At 47.3% G+C, this 17,833-nt stretch overlaps 1 protein-coding gene across 1 annotated transcript in view; it reads left to right on the top strand.

Annotated features, from left to right (window-relative positions):
• Nucleotides 1-12,944: 12,944 nt before the first annotated feature.
• The window catches only part of ext1b (exostosin glycosyltransferase 1b), a 66,022-nt gene continuing 61,133 nt past the window's right edge, over nt 12,945-17,833 (top strand). Inside the window, exon 1 of the mRNA XM_076302096.1 lies at nt 12,945-14,792. Coding sequence (XP_076158211.1) covers nt 13,852-14,792 — 941 coding nt within the window. The 5' untranslated portion in view covers nt 12,945-13,851. The remainder of the gene's footprint in view (nt 14,793-17,833) is intronic.

A 17,833-nucleotide genomic window follows, 5' to 3' on the forward strand; every position in this document is an offset into this window, starting at 1 on the left:
CTTGTTCTCTAGCAGTGAGTTGTTCCTCTCTCTCTCTCTCCCTCTCACACTCTCAATTCAATTCAAGAAATCTTTATTGGCATGAACGTTTCAATAACATTATTGCCAAAGCTCCATTACATGTACACAAAAATATTAATAAAATAATGTTTAACATAACTGTAAATTAAGTAAGACATAAAAGTTAAGCGACAATTCTAATAATAATAACAATCCTATAACATTGTTTATGGCTGTGGCCTCACTGGCTGTCCCTCAGGTTATGGCAGGCTGCTACAAATTTTGCAGCCACTATGGCCACATTCTCGTTCTCTCCGAGGATGTAAGGCAATTTACCCTCATTTGTCAAAGTTTGAAACTCTGGGAGGATTGAGTTTAATTTACTGAATGACAGTGTTCGTATTTCCTCATATTTCAGGCATTCTGTTAGGAAGTGCAGTTCTGTCTCTACTTCACTCTCTCTCTTTCTCTGTCTTTCCCATTCTCTCTCTCTCTCCCTCTCCCTCTCTCTATCCCCCTCCTCCTGTGTCCCTCACAGCTGCGGGCAGACAGCACTAAGGGAAGCACTGCTTATTACGCAGCGTTTATGTGTCGGAGAGAGTCAATTACACCAGTGACGGGGAGCGAGAGAGGGAAGGAGAGAGGGATGAAAGAGGGGAAGAGAGGGACACTGAGAAGAAGAAACGAGGGCTTTGCTGGAGCTCCCTTTTCCTCCCACCCCGCACACAAATTGGTGTGTTTGTGTGTGTAATGTGCATGTGCACCGAGGTGTGACTGCCACTATATACTTATACATATATGCTTGTGTAATTCTTTGAAAGAATGGCAACACAATATTCATGCACGTGTGTGTGTGCTGACCTTTGTGTGCGTATGTGTGTGTGTGTGTGTGTGTGCGTGTGTGTGTGTGAGAGAGAGAGGCAGAGAGGGAGAACAAGAATGTGTGTATGCGTATGACTTTGTGTCCACACACACTGTTGTGCACACATGTGTGCATACACTCTGCTTTGAGGTGCAGTCTCTCTACAGGTGTCCTCTTGTTTCCCACAGAACAGAGGGAAGGGAAAGCGCTGCTGGGCCTCGGCCTCTGTCTCGGTCCCGGCTGGACGCTGCACAGCAGGGGGAACGCGGGTTGCACTCTAGTCTGGGTCTCAGCACCCCCCCCACCCCCCACCCCCACTGGAGGTGCTAATGATGTCCGTCGGCCCCTCGGTTCCTCTCCGGGCCTCAATTAGAGTCTCTCCATCTTGTGTGTGTGTGTGTGTGTGTGTGTGTGTGTGTGTGCGCGTGGAAAGTGTGTATCAGCACTGGCGCTCCATGGCTGCCAGCTAATGAGGACCAGACTCTGGCGCGCTCCATGTCACCTGTTAGCGGTGTTAGCGCTGACACATACAAAATGTACTCTCTTTTCTTCTCTTTTTGTAAGCCCCCACAAACCCCCACCACCCAACCCCCGCTCCCCGCAATAAAACAGCAAAGAAAGTTCCAGAATGTTCTTGCCGATACTCAGAAGAACGTCTCATCAAAAAAGGGAAGCCTGTGTAGTTTAAAAAAACCGTGTACTGTTTTGATTTGTTTAATTTATGCTCAGTAATCAAAGGGAGAGACTGGTGGTGGTGGGTAGGATAGGGGGTAAGGGAGACGAGAGTGATTCCGAGTCTGTGTGTGTGTGTGTGTGTGTGTGTGTGTGTGAGTCTGAGTCTGCATATCTCTGCCTGGCCTGCCCGAGGGCTGCAGTGACAGCTGGAGCGTCAGCAGCGCTGATGTCTCTGTACCGCTGTCCCAGGTGGCGGCCACAGTGGCTATTTTTCGCTCCGGCCTTTCGCCCAGGCCTAGGAGGCCCACGCTCTCGCCTCCGTCCATCCCACCAGCAGCAGCAGCGGCAGCACCACTGCTCCCCTAGGGACTGCTGCTGCCTGGCCTCTGTGGTGGCCTGGTCAGTAATAAGCTGTTCGGTTGTTTTTGTGGCGTCCCGACATGTCCCCCGTCGGTCAGACTGCGAGGCCTTAAGTCGACATTGAGAGAGGAAAAGTCCCCCCCCCCCCTTCCTCTGGCACAGAAACCAGGAAGTTGGAATGCCACTCACAGTCACTCTCTTAAGTTCAGTTGGTGCTTGTACAAACAACTTTTATTATTTTATGTGGCTTTTCTCCAGGTCCTGACTCAAGTGGTTGTTCTGTGTGGTGGGGGGGGGATTGAACACACGTCAGTTTTGTGTGATCATGCTCTTTCATCAACCGCTGCTCCTGGTCTGTCATAACTCCCATGAATCATTTATTGGGCAATTTGAGGGTTACAATTCTACCACATGCAAATGTGATTCACTCCCTTTCACTGTGGGAAGGACACAAGCACACGGGATCTGACATGCCCGATTTGTCTGTCTGTCTGTCTGTCGTTTTTTTTCCTCTCTCTTTTTCTTTTCTTCAGTCTATCTCACTGTCTCTTTCCCTTTTGTCTCTTTCTCTCTGTGTCCCTCACTCTCCCTCTCCTCCCCTCCCAACATGTCTGTGCAGAGTGCATGACCACTTTGGCCAGGCTCCAGGCTATTCAGGTGGAAATGGCACAGCGTTCTCACAGGAGTACACCACAGAGGGACAGAGGAGAGTTCACCCCACACCACCACCACCACCCCCCCCCCCACCCCCCACATACACACCCTTCTCCACCTTCCGATACACAGGTAAAACACACCTTTTCCTGGTCACTGCTCGTACGAGCATGGTACCACCATAAATATGCAAATCATTTCTCTGAAATGAAACCAATCTTCCCGTGTGAAAACGTATGTGGGCGCATCATGGAGCAGGACTGTTTGACATCAACCTCTTCCCATTTTCCTTGTTTTTCCAAGTGAACTGCATTAGCTAATCAACAGGCTTCGCGCAACGAGTTTCCCTTGAACTAATTGTAATTCCATTATATTTGAGCATGGCTCTAAAGCCAAGAACTGTTCTCTTCTCTCTGTGTGCTTAGACATAGTATACATGCCTAGTGCAGAGGTTGATGCATTCTGCACTGACAAAGCAACTCAAGTCACTCATGACTGTAAGTTCTAAAAGTAGCCATCAAAAAGTTGATTAGTCGCACACCTTGGCAGTTCAAATGATGAATATATGATCAATCAGACTGGTTAATATATGCTAGAGTGTGCTAGAGTGTGATATTTCTATCTCTCTGTTTCCTATTCACATGGTAATGTTATGTTTATGTCTGTGCACCCTCCCATTTGTGACAAGCCTTCTGATGTTTCCATGTTTTGGGGGGGGGGGGATAGGGAGATGGGGGAGAGTACTGCGGTGCGTAGTCAGTTTCTGTGTCATTAGCTTGCTTGTGGTGCAGCGCCGCTCTAGCCATCAGGAGGAGGGCGCCGAGCATCCTTCACGCTCGGTAATTGCCACGGTCCTCGTGATGTCCTTGAAATAAATGCCTGCGATGGCACGTCTCATCCTGCACCCCGTTTGTCTGCGTCTGTGTGTGTGTGTGTGTGTGTGTGTGTGTGTGTGTGTGTGAGAGAGAGAGAGAGAGAGGGAGCATCAATGCATAACAGGGACCCTGTTGTTATTGTTATTGCAACTTGATATCACAATTACTTCCCTTTTCTTAGCAGCCTCCGGATAAATTGCTCCTTGATATTCCCCCCTCATCATGAAATGAACTAGAGAGAGAGAGAGAGAGAGAGGCCCTTGTGTTACAAGGATGGAAAAGAGGCCTGGGGTCTCAAATGTGACCCAGAAGATAGATTATTGTGCAGAGGGAAAAGATGTGCCGTGTTGTTAACAGTACTGTGAGTGTGTGTGTGTGTGTGTGTGTGTGTGTGTGTGTGTGTGTGTGTGTGTGTGTGTGTGTGTGTGTGTGTCTCTGTGTGTGTGTGTGTGTGTGTGTGTGTGTGTGTGTGTGTGTATGTGTGTGTGTGCCTCTGTTTGTGTGTGTGTGTGTGTGTCTGTGCCTCTGTTTGTGTGTGTGTGTGTGTGTGTGTGCCTCTGTTTGTGTGTGTGTGTGTGTGTGCCTCTGTTTGTGTGTGTGTGTGTGTGTGTGCCTCTGTTTGTGTGTGTGTGTGTGTGTGCCTCTGTTTGTGTGTGTGTGTGTGTGTGGCAGATTAAACATGTGTGAGCTTGGCTCCGCGCCTCTGTCTGGAGGCTCAGCTGGCAGCTAGCACCCCCCCCCCCTCCCCCAGGCTCTGTGGTGCCCCCCTGGGCATCCGCCTTGGCCAGGTTCTGTGCTGTGACAGCTGGGGCCATCATGCCAACATGGGCAGATGACTGCCACTCCAACATCTCATCCACTGGATGGAGAAAGACACAGACCAAAAAGGGTAGTTGGAGAGAGAAAGAGATGGAGAGAGAGAAAGAGGGAGAGAGAGTATCGACTGACTGAAAAAAGACAGCAGAATAGCAGAATAGATAGGTCATGATGTTTGTACACATTTTCCAATGGATCAGAAGCTGCCAACGGCTCCCATTTTCTATCATATCCATCCAAAGAAAAGATTACTTAGTGCACAAAGATCATTTACACAGGTGATTTTAGAGCAGTCAGTGTCATGTCAACAATCCAAACCAAATAGACTGCCGTCTGGTTTTTATGTAGCCTTTTATAGATATAGTCTCAAAGAATGTCTTGCCGTCCATTCATGTATGCCTTTTTTCACTGTCAACCAATATCCAGCTGACTTTAAATGCCTACCTTACTTGAGGACTTAAGATTATTGTTATAAAGCTGGCTGGTCTATTGTGATCTTTGTGTGGAAGGGAACTTTAATACCTGGGTTTAGTCGACGGCGCTTTGATACCTCTGAAATTAAGCCCTTTGAATTCCAAATTAAAAGGAAGAGTCAGGAGACCAGATAAACATCTTTCGGGGGAGCGAAAGGAGTCGGTCTCCGCCTGCTTTTCTCTGCGAATTCATTATGCGTTGCGATAATGCGCCGCTCCGACTTCCGACCCTGCATAACCGGATCTGCTGGGAGAATTCCCAGTTGCTCCACACCTCTTCATCTCCACACTGCCGGCTGATATGTTCTGAAGCGCTGCATCCCTCCCACTCCCAGGTGCCCTCCCCAACACACACACACACACACACACACACACACACACACACACACACACACACACACACACACACTTCCACCATCACCTCCTTTTCCCTTGATGGGAAACACACACGTTTGTTGGCTGCGTAAGAGCGAGCTCCTGTCATAATTACCAAAGCCATCCTCTTAACTGTGTGGGGATTGAAGCCGTTTTGTTACACCTCACAATGATTAATCGCATTCCAACATGATCGTTCCAGTTTCTCTGGCTTGTAGGCCAGGCCCAGTCCTGTCTGGAAACAAAAAAAATGCACCTGGAAAAAAACTAGTACTAGTAAAAACTAATTGCACGATGAGATTAAAGTCAACCATAGGTGAAAGATGTCCAGTAAATGTTTATATAGAGTCTCGGATGCCAAGAGACCAATGCATCTGTAGTTACTGCATGACTGGTGAGGTTGAGACATTACCATTATTTTTATTATCACTACTGTTATTATCATAATTATTATTATTTTATAATTTTTTTATACAACAATAAATATTTGAATTTAATTGAGTAAAAAAATATCCTGGAACTGGTGTCTTTGATGTGTAACGCGTGGTGCCATTTCTTGTTTTAGTTTCCATTTATCAGTTTTCAGTCCCCCACCCCACCCCCCTGTGGTATGGTTATGTTTTTGACATTTTCCGTGAAATTCAAGTGGCAGTGCTATGGTTCGTTTAGTGACTGTGGTGAAATGGGGGAGCAGGTTTGTGTAGTCTTCCAGATACAGTCAAGCTGCCCAGGGAGTCACCAACACTCATTTTCTGACGGATCTCTCTCAGGCTTTTCCGTACCTCTCTCAGCTGGATTCCCAGTGGTGCCAAGGGTGGAAAAAAAAGAACATGCCATGTTTTTTTCTCATCAACGTCTTCGGTGGTAACAGATGGGACAATGTTGCAATGCTCTCTCTCTCTCTCTCTCTCTCTTTCTCTCTTTCTCTCTCTCTCTCTCTCTCTCTCTCTCTTTCATTGTCTCTGTCTATTCCTCAAGCAAGGCCAAACCCAGTGCCCAGGTTTCCACTCTTTGAAGCTAGCCTTACCCCTTGCTGTCATTAATCTTGCTAGTGGTCCTCTGATGTGTGGAGACGTGTGTCTCCATAGAGGTCTCTCATCCTGGAGAGCCATCCGTCCATCTGTCTCTCTGTCCATCCGTCTGCGGTGTGAACCTGTCCCCGGCCCACTCAAGTGCGGATGGGCTTTTTATGGTGTGTGAATCTGCCAGCCTCTCCTCTCCCATCCCGGAGGGCAGTAAAAAAAAAAAAGAGAGAGAGGCTTCTGTTTACGGTCGGCAAGGCCCGTCCAGCGCTTTAGCAAAGCCCCTGTCTGATAAATCACGCCATGGCAAACGGTGTCAACTTCCATTCCACAGAGCGTTCACTCTCTCTCCCCCTCACACCCCCACACATACATATACATACCCCCCCCCCCCCATCTTTCTCTCTTTTTCTCGCTGTTTGTTCTGTTGACAGGAGACAAAAAAGGGGGAAAAGTTCATGTTTGGAAATTCCGCCCATCCTGCTGGGAGCTGGGAATGCCTGCGAGAGGATAATTTACGGCGCGGCGCTCCAACCAGGCGCAGCGGCACAGCTGGAGAAGCGAAGGCTCACACCTACACATTTACACAAAGAGCTGGGTGGCAGACTCGACACTGCACCTCTGGGTTGACTGTCTGGAAACTGTGTGTGTTTGTGTGTGTGTGTGTGTGTGTGTGTGTCAATGTGTCTCAAGTGGCGTTTAAAGTTACTGTACTGGCCGAGAGAAGAGTCAGGCGCATAAAAAGCGAGAGTCTGACTGGCCTCCTCCGGTCTCTCTTTGTTTCAGGCCCCGGGCTCCCTCTTGACAAGGCTCTGATTGTTATGTAAGTTTAATAGCTTTCGCAGAGACGACCACTTGCATGGGTTAACGGCTGCGATAATGCACAGAACAGATCATACATACAGTATGTGTTTTGCTGCTTTATGATATGCCCACCACCCCCCAATTTTAATTTTCTGCACACGATTTAATAATGCTGCCATATCAACTTTCATATGGGGCTTTGACTCAGTGGTCCTGATGCTGCTGACTGATAAAGCATCGAAATGAGATGGATGGAAACCACGGTGATATCTGTGATGGGAGTCAATGATTTACTTTTGTAATAAATACGAGATGAAAGAGCTTTATCACTCAGAAGAGTTAATGTGCCTCTAATCTTCATGTTGGCCTTAGGCAGTGTGCATATACCTTCCCAAGCGTGACATAAATATTAACGAAGCTCCCAGAGGTCCAGAGGTCTGATTTGCACACACATATGCATGCATCACTCAATGGACTCAATGGACCAAAGAGAGTCAAGGCACTGCGATTCACTGTACAGTGTCCATTGAAATTACATCGTTTATGGTTTGATTAATGGTTTCCATTGGAGTAATGCAAAGTGAGATCATAAGAATTGTGTTTGTCTCCTTTGTCCTCTTCTTTAAAAATGCTTCATAAGCTTGTCACATTTCTTTTTACTGAGGGTAGGGATGTGGTGTTTGTGTACCGGTATTTATTTTTAGAGATTGCAACACTTCCGTTATCTGTTTTGGCTGAGACATACTTGGTAATTACTGTATCTAGGTCCCGAGAAAGTGCTTCAATCAGCGGTTTCGGATCTCTGTGGACACAGGCGACAGTTTCCGGGCAGAGCGATGGCTATCTCAGAGGAAAACCAAGCCACTTCATGCAACACCTCGCTCTGCACACTGATATCTATAGATTCATCTCTTCCTAGTTCCTCTTTTCTGCGGCATTGTTCTCTACAATTTCCTTTCTCCAGTTTCCTGATATCAGCTACAGTGGCCATTCATTTCATCTCTTTATGGTTGTCCTATGGTTGTTGAGTATGTATTATAGTCATGTTTGCATTTCTGTGTGTAGTGGGTCTGTTTTTCTGAGGTTTTTGCCACATAACTGCATGGCTTTGATCTCATCTCAGAGTCACTGATACACATGGGACACAAGGGTAGTCCCAAAACCCCTTGAAATCTAATATTTTTGTCAGAACTTTTACGCCTAGATCTAAAGGACAATGCTTGTTTGTGTTGACCCATTCTGCAGAGCATGATGCCTGTCATGCATGCATACATTTAAACATATAGAATGTCATATTTTTAATTATACGCTACTTAGATTAGGTTTCACTCTGTTTTGGTCTTCTCTGTTTGAACTGTGCTATGCTTACATTACTTTCCTCTCCACAGAATTTGGCTGCATTGTATTTGTTCTTGTGACATATCCAGGTGGGAATCAGTAAAAGAGATACTGCAACCAGATAAATGCAGCAACTGGAGCTTAAAAACATGTCACCCTTCACAGTTGCCTGTGACAGGACACCGGAAAAAAAAAGTTTACGGTTTATGTGGGCAACGTGATTTTTTTTTTGTCCTCTCATATCTCGTTAGTGATACTCTCTGGAGGTCTGACACATTGAGCATGACATCTAGCCCAAATATTTCGCCGCATCCTCTCAGCTTGACGGGGTGGAGAGACAACAGGGAGAACAGCAGCAGCAGCAGTAGCAGGAGGGAAGGAGGAAGGGCGGGCATGCTGGTTGGTGGGTGGCACACGTCTGCCAGGGTGCCTCTCCTCACGCATAGTGACGGTTGTGACCCAGCGGCGGCACGGAGGGGGTGGGGGGGGGGTTGTTCTGTTCCAGCACCAGTGGCTGCCTGTGCTGCAGCTGGGAGGCTGAGGCCTGGGAGCAGGAGGGGGGGGGGGGTTCAAAGGGGTGAGGAACGGCCCCACTCAGATCTTTTGGCAGAGGGGAAGATGGGGGGGAAGAGGGGATGTGGTGCATTAGCACTCTCGCTGTATGTCTTCAAAGGGAGAAAGAGAGAAAATAAAAAGAGAGAGTGTCTTATGCCTCTATTTATGTGAGTGTGTGTGTGTGAGAGCATGAGTGAGAGAGTGTGTGTGTGTGTGTGTGTGTGAGAGAGAGAAAGAGAGAGAAAGAATGTGTCCATACAGTATAGACATCAAATGTTTTTCATCCTTGTCATTTGACCATCATCCACTTATAGTAATTGCCATAAAAGAGATGTGTTTACGTTGTTTACTGTTTGCATTGCTTTTACATGTTGCTTTTACCAACTGTCATGTGTGCAGCATATCTCAAAACATATGAATAGCATAAAAGATACTGTTGCCATGGAAAGAGACGTTGTGTGTGAACATTAGATGGCACTTTATTTTAGCTGTTAGAGGATGTATATGTTTAAAACATTGCAGCCATTTCAAGATGTCAACTAGCCTGGAAAATCCAGACCCTGGTAATCTAGAAAGATTTAGGGTCTGGCCACGAATAATGAAAATGGCCCAACTCAAGGGGCGGCACCAAGCATGCATTTAAAAATCTCACTGCACACAATTGGATCAGTGTTTGGATCAAAACAATTGGATCAAATGTTTACTGTTATGGATCAGACTAAATGTTTACATGTTAAACCACTGACTGATTCTGGACTTCCACACAATTGGATAACACTACGACCAATGTTTACTGACTGATTCGTTGCAGCGCTGTCGTCATCTGTTTAGCTCGCCTCATAGCCCGCCTATATCAGATACACCGATGTGATTGGTTCCACACGATGCAAGGGGTAAAAGTAACGTGCATCATTATTCATTGCCAGAGTGTCTCACAGAGACAATTCAGTTGTGCTTTCGCGAGAACTCTGGATTTCCAGGGTAGATGTCAACTGGAATCTACTGAAATGTACAGTAACTTAGCAGTAATAATCCATCTGAGTGATTAGCCTCTTGTGAGTCTCCTTCTCTCAACCTTGTCAGCTCCGTGCGTGCAGAGACATTTTCCTTTAATCAGAACAAAGTACAAAAAACTATGCCTGAAATATCTTTCAAAATGGAGATGGAGGTGGTGGTGGTGGAGGGTATCTCCTCACATATCAACCTCTACAGCACCAGCTGACTCTCAAATCTGTGTCTGGGGGGAAAAAAAGGGGATTTTTTTTTGCTGCGGAATGCAAATGAAAGGGATCAGAAGTCAGGCGCTGGGATTTTTAATGAGGACAAAAACCTATCGCCACATCTATCCTGTTCTGCCTTGCTGGCCACCTCTCTCTCTCTCTCTCTGGACTTCCAGAATGAAATAAAATGAAAAGAGGAAAAAAAGAAAGAAGATGGGAGATCCAGGAGTTCTGTGCTTCTGCTTGTCGTCCTCCTTCTCCTCCTCCGACATCCCCCAGCATTTAAACCCTCTCTTTGCCAAGAGCAACCTCCGTTCTAGCAACTAAAGGTCATTTTAAATAAATAAGGAAGGGAGGTATCTTACCAGCCCACACTAGCAACTCTCAAACACACTCACACACACACAGAGGGAGACAAAAACACACACACACACACACACGCAAAGAGAGAGAAAGCACGCAGGCATCTCTTTGAAAGAGCACAGGAGTACATTTTTTAAGATTCATATGCCTTCAGGCAATGGCAGTGAGAAACAAGAAAAGCCAAACTTGAAGATTGCACTCCTACTCGGTGACCATGGTAACATTAGTCATGCGGAGCCTGCTCCGTGGCCCTCCGCAGAAGCAGGCCCCCTTTCTCCCCCCCCCGGCACGGCTGTTTGTGTGGCGTGATGTGTGGACAGCAGCATTACCAATACAAAACTTCTCAGGCTAGCGCACCTGATAGCGCCTTGATATGATGCATTATGCTGGGCGCGTAACAAGCGACACTAATGCATATTCCATCTCTCTCCCTTGCCCACGGAACTTCAAGACCAGCCTCACACATTTTATGACTCTCCATAAATATATGATAGTGTGTTTCATGGGGGCTTCGAAATAATGTAGGAGGAGGAAAAAAAGAATGTGGTGTGTCCCAGATCGAGATATTACCAGTCGTCTGGCTCTTACGGAAAAAGAAGAACGTGTTGCAAAATACATCATACTTCCTGCTGGTGCATTTGTTATCAACTGGCAAGGCAGTGACCTAATTATCTTTATGATTTGATTGCATTATGTACAGAAGGCCTTGCCTCTCTTTGCCTTATTGTACACGTGTAATTTCTATGTTTGTCTTGAGGTGTGGATGTGTGTGTGTGTGTGTGTGTGTGTGTGTATGTGAAAGAAAGAGAGAGAGAGAGAGAGAGCATATTAAAGTGCTCCTTTATATATGTGTGTATGTGTGTGTGTGTGTGTGTGTGTGTGTGTTAGTGTCTGTGTATATGTGTTTGTTTGTGGGAGCGTGTATGTGTATGTGTACGTGTATATGTGTGTTTGGGTTTGTGTCTGGTGCTTTGCCTGATGTTGTGTTCACAGTCACACAGCTACTTGTCTCGCCGAGATGGCTGAGGATCACAGTGAGTTACATCACCCAGTGGGAAAGGGATGGGATGGGATGGGGGAGTGTGTGTGTGGGGCAGGGTACAGAGAGCAGGGAGGGGGGTTATCTGTGTCAGATCAACAGTGGGCCGGGAACTCTCAAAGGCTGTTTTGTCTTCCTCCTCCTTGGAGCTCACTGAACCTTAGCCTTGTGCTCGGGATGTGGGTATTTGTTTACAGCAGTCTGCCCCAAAAGCTCACATGCCTACGATGATGCACCTACATGGTTTACAAAAAAAATGGAGGGAAAGAGCTTCCAAGTTATCTTTACCTTGGGAATTCACACAAACAAACAAGAACAAAAGCTGTCCATTCAAGTCCTCCAGGTGATTGAACTCTTTTAGAGACCATAATCCCCATGCATCATTCGTCCATTCAGCTGTCTCTCCAGAAATACGACTCCCTGCAGTAAAAATGAAGATAATGAAATGTAATTAGCAGTTATTGATCACTGCAATTAATAAGTAATTACAAGGTCGTTTGTGAGGAAGAGATATGCAGTCGAGTCATCACTGCTTCTTGACTTTCATTTTCCACGATCAACCCTTCCTTCCTTATCACACCCACTGGCATGCAGAGAGTTTGAAGGAAGAGTGAGTATACAGAGCCAGGGTGGATGTTTTGTGGGATGGAGGGGTGGATGTTGGTGCAAGGGGTGGGGCTGGGGTTGGTGGGTGAAGGGGTGTATCTGGAAGCGCTCCCTTCTCTTCACCAGGGGAGGGGGCCACTGCTTTGCGTGAGGTGCCATCCCATGTCAAGTGTCGGATGTCTGACAGAGGGGCCAGCCTCGTTGGCACGTCCAGCTGCGCTGTCTACCACCAGGCTCCTGGCCGCTTTCCCAGGCAGCCCCTTCGTATGCCCTGCCCTGTCTCTCAACCCTTCCTCTGGGTAATTAGTTGATAAAAATGAGTTTGACCTCCGCTGCCTAAGAGACGGAAAGGACTGTAAAATGGTGGTTACTAGGCTTTGCCGTGCCACTGCAAAGAGTTGTGTTGCATGTGGTTGATTCACTGTTGTTTTTGTTTGAGGTCATTTGTAATTCCACTGAGTGTTTTGAATCTTGGGAGAGTTTAGAGGATTTTAATTACATTTCAAATTTTAATTTCAAACATATTATAATTAACTTCATTTTTATTTCTAATAAGTATGTGGTTATACATCAGCATTTGTTTGATTTGAGACTATCAATTCACTTGAGAGAATTAATTTAATAATGTTGACACTTGACAATTTGTTCCGAGAGAAAATAAATAGTCTATGGATTTGAAAGGGAAACATTGGCCTCCTTTTCATAAATATATTATGCAGGCAGTGATGGGGGAAAGTTTGTTTTGTCAGCATGTTATGAATCTCAGTTTTTCTTAAATAAACTTCAGTGGACATTTAGAGCCACTTGCTTGGTCATGAATGGGTGCAGCGGAAGCACCGCCTTTTCCGGTCTTTACTGTGAACCAATGAGACGGGCTAACGCACCATGATGGGATGTCACGTAAACTGCCGTCGTGTCGGGATTGGAATGTAACAGAGTAACAATCGGAACAATTGAGCATTTGGAAATTGGGCACACCGATCATGGGATATCGTTCGTGTTTTTTTTCGAAGTGGTTCCCAAGTGTGAAAATTATTCCCGTTCGTTGCATCTGTTGATTCTGGGCTTGTTTCGAGAAACACTGTCCCAATGAGAGGATCTTGTACTTACGTGCGTGAGGGTCTGCCGAGAGAATGGAAGTAAGAGCAATGCAGGGATTCGTGTGGCTACAATTCTCCACATAAGAAGCTTCCCCTCGATGCTCCCAAGCCTAATGAATATACGTCGGGGTCAATGGAGTGAACCACCGTCCAGGAAAGCCACCGAAACCGGCCGAATCTAGTGCTGGACATCTGGATATTAACGCTGCCACTACGAATGCTTTAAAGCCCCCCTGGTCGGCATTTTAACGAGTTTACATCAGAATAGTAGTATTCCTTCGCGCTGTTCTCCCGAGGCAAAGTGAACAGATAACCATCGTACGTCTTTGATTGCAAGTCTTGTCAGACGCTTTTAACGATAGCTGACCTGTGAAACGGGCGCAAACTATATTGGAGAGGGGAGAGAGAGCGAAGCAGCCGAGTACCTTACCTGGTTTGTTTGTTTTCGCGGAGACCCACTATCTCAAAGTCACTGCGTCGTAAAATGTTACTGTTGGATAGAAGAGGGAGAGCGAGTAAACACAAGTAAAATCGCCCACATGCCCTGGATCAATCGCTTGATACGGGAACGGAATCCGAAGAAGAGGGAAGAGGCGAGTTGGAAATCCTTGCAGGCTGGAAGATGGCGGAGCGGTGTTGCTGGAGGTGGTGAGAGCCAAACTTCGGGCTACTTAAGATTTATTTGTGAACATCTCGACCCAGCAGCCAGGACACATGCAGGCCAAAAAACGATATTTAATCCTGCTTTCGGCTGGCCTATGTCTTTTACTGCTTTACTTTGGGGGTGTCCAAGTTCCAGCGACCAGCAGGAGCCGGCATGATCCCAGCCGCAATGGATATCGCTCCGACCAGCCATGGCCACACTTCTCGGACCCGTTACAACCTTTCCACCCCTGGGAACAAACTGACACCGAGGAGTATAACCTCCACATATCCCCACGACAAAAAAGGGACGTTAATTCGAGCGTTTACAAGGGTAAGCGGTGTCGGATGGACTCCTGCTTTGATTTCTCCCTGTGTCAAAGAAACGGATTTAAAGTTTATGTATACCCACAACAGAAGGGAGAGAAAATCTCAGAAAGTTATCAGAACATTTTGTCGACTATAGAGGGCTCCAGGTTTTATACCTCGGACCCGGGACAAGCTTGTCTGTTCGTGTTGAGCTTGGATACGCTCGACCGCGACCAGCTTTCACCGCAGTATGTGCACAATCTGAAAACCAAGGTTCAGAGCCTACAGCTTTGGAACAATGGTAGGAATCACCTTATATTTAACTTGTACTCGGGGACATGGCCGGACTACACGGAAGACCTGGGTTTTGACATTGGTCAGGCCATGTTGGCCAAAGCGAGCATTAGCACTGAGAACTTCAGACCCAACTTCGACGTGTCCATCCCGCTGTTCTCCAAGGATCACCCGAGGACCGGGGGGGAAAGGGGCTATCTGAAATATAACACCATTCCACCTTTTAGGAAGTATATGTTAGTGTTCAAAGGGAAGCGTTATCTCACCGGGATTGGGTCGGACACAAGGAATGCCTTATATCACGTCCATAACGCCGAGGACGTGGTACTCCTCACCACCTGCAAGCACGGCAAGGATTGGCAGAAACACAAGGACGCCCGTTGCGACAGGGACAACGCCGAATATGACAAGTAGGTTTTTTACGTTAGTCTTCAATTATGTATGACATGGCATTATTAAAATCCTGTCCGACTCTTGTAATTCCCTGTAGCGTCAGCTGCAACATTGTGGCTGTAATCCTGCCACTGTTTTGGGGAGGGTAAACTTTTCCTCATATGAAAGTGTTTTGAACAGCCCAGATGAGCCCTCAGGCCATACTAGTAGGTCTTTTAAGTGAGGTGGTAATGTAAATGGTTTAGTAGTTAAGATTCCTGAGCCGCCCCCTCTCTGCGCACTACAGTCACCCTCAAGGGGATGTGTGTGTGTGTGAGAGAGAGCGAGAGCGAGAGAGACTGGCTGTCTGTCTCTGTTTTCCCAACCAAATGAGAATAGCGTTTTTATATCCCGCACGTCACTGCAAGCGTATGTCACATCTGCGCAGCACCGCCGGGGTTATGATCTTTCATCGTCCCACCCTAACTCGTGCGTGAAAGGAGCTCTCCAACCACTCAATTAGGCTACTTCTCCGCGTTAGCGTAAATCACTCGAACAACAGCTCAGCTCACTCGCCCGCCTCCCCCTTCCCACTTCTGGAGGAATTCGGCCCACTTCGTTCATGACATTGCAGTCAAACCAGGATGTGCCAGGGCTCGTCTGATTTGCCCGAAAATTAAGCACTTTTGAATCAAAGCCGAGCAAACGATGTGGGAATTAGGGCTTGCATAGCTGACCTTGCGTCAGTAATGTATTTCATAAGTGTCACAATATTTTCGTGTAGCGATGTCGTTAGAGCTTTTAACCCAGATTTCAATCATTCCACATAGATTGTATGGACGTGCAAGTCCTCCAAAGAGAGGCAGTTGCCTGCCAGGTCCATATACTGGAGATGTGGTCCGTTATATTACTCCCAAAATATCAGCACTGGCGTCAGTATGGCTTTTGAAGAGAGCAAGATGCACTCTCTGATGCAGCAAAATCGATAGGAACTGAAATTGTGTTTGGAAGTGGGAGAAGCATGGCCCCAGTCATTTAATCTCTATGCCACAACACACACACACTCTCTCTCTCACTCACACACACGCACACTAACAAACACAGGCATCTGTGTGACCTTTACTGGTGTGTAAATTCTTGCCAGCCTGTCAGAATCTTTCTGACCCATCAGCCTCTTGTGCAGGGAATAGAGAAGCTATGTCAATTTGGATTGTGGCACCTTTCCTGGCTTGTGTTCTCCACTCTGCCAGGAGATTTTACCATCCCTTGGCACAGGGTTGCATGTGTGTGTGAGAGCGTGTGTGTGTGTGTGTGTGTGTGTGTGTCTGTGTGTGTCCACACAAACACACACTCCCAGGCAGCTGTGTGAGAACAGCGCGATCAGTGCCAGCGAATAGCTGCGGATGGTGAGTGCCGCGCTCCCAGTGCTTCTGAGGCCAAATTGAATCTGGTCGATTGAACCGGCTCGCTCTGGCAGAGCTCGGTGTGACCGGGCGCCGAGGTACTCATCAGCCGCGGACATGGCGCCACCACGAGTGCCCCAAGGCCTACCGGCTGACATACTGGTCGTCTTTGAACCCTTGTCCTTATATAGAGACATTCGACTGCATGACTGCCTTCTTTTTTTCTCTCTCTCTCTCTCTGTCCCTCTCTTTCTTATCCTCTCCTGTGCTTCCCCTCTCCATTCCATGCATCCCTCAACATCTATTCATCCTCCCCTTTCTCACACTCTCCTCTCTTCTCCACCCTCTCTACCACACCACAATTCCCCAGTCGTCATCACCACAGTGGCCACTCTACCCATCCCTCTATATAACCACCCATCCATCCATCCATCCGTCCATTCAGCCGTCTGCCTGCCCAGGTCCTGGGTGCCAGTCAGGCTTCATCGCTGCCAGGCCTCGGGGCCCTGCGCCACCTGGAATAACTTTCCATTGCCAAGCGTCAGTAAACAATAGCACCATTCATCCATGTGCAACAATGCGCCGTGCTGGCCCGGCTTGAGCGAACGAGTGAGTGAGCGAGAGGCAGATGCAGCAAAAGGAGAGAGAGAGAGAGAGGGAGAGAGAGTAAGAGAAAATCAGAGGGAGAAACATAATCGGTTTTTAGTCGTGATTTGGAGGAAGATGTTGCACTGATCAAATGCAGATGGCAGAATGGGGGGAAAGAGTGTGTTCTTTTTTTTTTTCCTGGTGTGTAAATTCCCGTTCCACTGGGACCAGGCATCCCTCTACTGCAATCTGGTGTCTGTGTCCATATTACTACGTGTGTGTGTGTGTGTGTGTGTGTGTGTGTGTGTGTGTGTGTGTGTGTGTGTGTGTGTGTGTGTGTGTGTGTGTGTGTGTGTGTGTGTGTGTGTGTGTGTGTGTGTGTGTGTGTGTGTGTGTGTGTGTGTGTGTGTGTGTGTGTGTGTGTGTGTGTGTGTGTGTGTGTGTGTGTGTGTGTGTGTGTGTGTGTGTGTGTGTGTGTGTGTGTGTGTGTGTGCGAAGCGAAGCAACTCTTCTCCAAACCCAAGCTTCTTTGCGAAAAACGAGGTCAGCATTGTTTGCCGCCCAGTGAGGAGATGGAACTGTGTGTGTGTGTTTGAGTAATGCTGGATTTTCCCGACGCTCCTCCACCCCCACACCCCTCCTGCCTGGGCCCTAATGGCCGCTGATTCCTTCTGATCTTTGCCGTGTAATACCTAACCAGCACCAGCTGCCTGTGTTGACTTTGTACCGCCACCACCCCGGCCGTCGTGGAGCACGCGGCCTCCGCCACTCAAGGTCGTGCCGTGATAACTGCTGCCATATTTCTCTCTCTCTCTCTCTCTCTTTGTCTCTGTCTCTGTCCGCTCTCTCTCCTACTGGCCACGGGCTTCATGACAAAGAGGGATATTTTTTTTTTTCTGCTCGATTGGATGAAATGCCAGGATGCATCATTAGTCAGGTCGTGACCCTGTCAGAGCTGTCCGACTCGGATGACATCACTCTGTACACACACACACACACACACACACACACACACACACAGACACACAGGCCATCTCATCTGGATTGTATTTGGTTCTCAAACTGTGTGTGTATATATATTAAAATAT

This window comes from Alosa pseudoharengus, unplaced genomic scaffold (assembly GCF_046254945.1).
Source record: "Alosa pseudoharengus isolate Yale_2024_CS ecotype anadromous, Long Island Sound unplaced genomic scaffold, YU_APseudo_1.1 YU_APseudo_1.1_scf_23, whole genome shotgun sequence".
NCBI lineage: Eukaryota > Metazoa > Chordata > Actinopteri > Clupeiformes > Clupeidae > Alosa > Alosa pseudoharengus.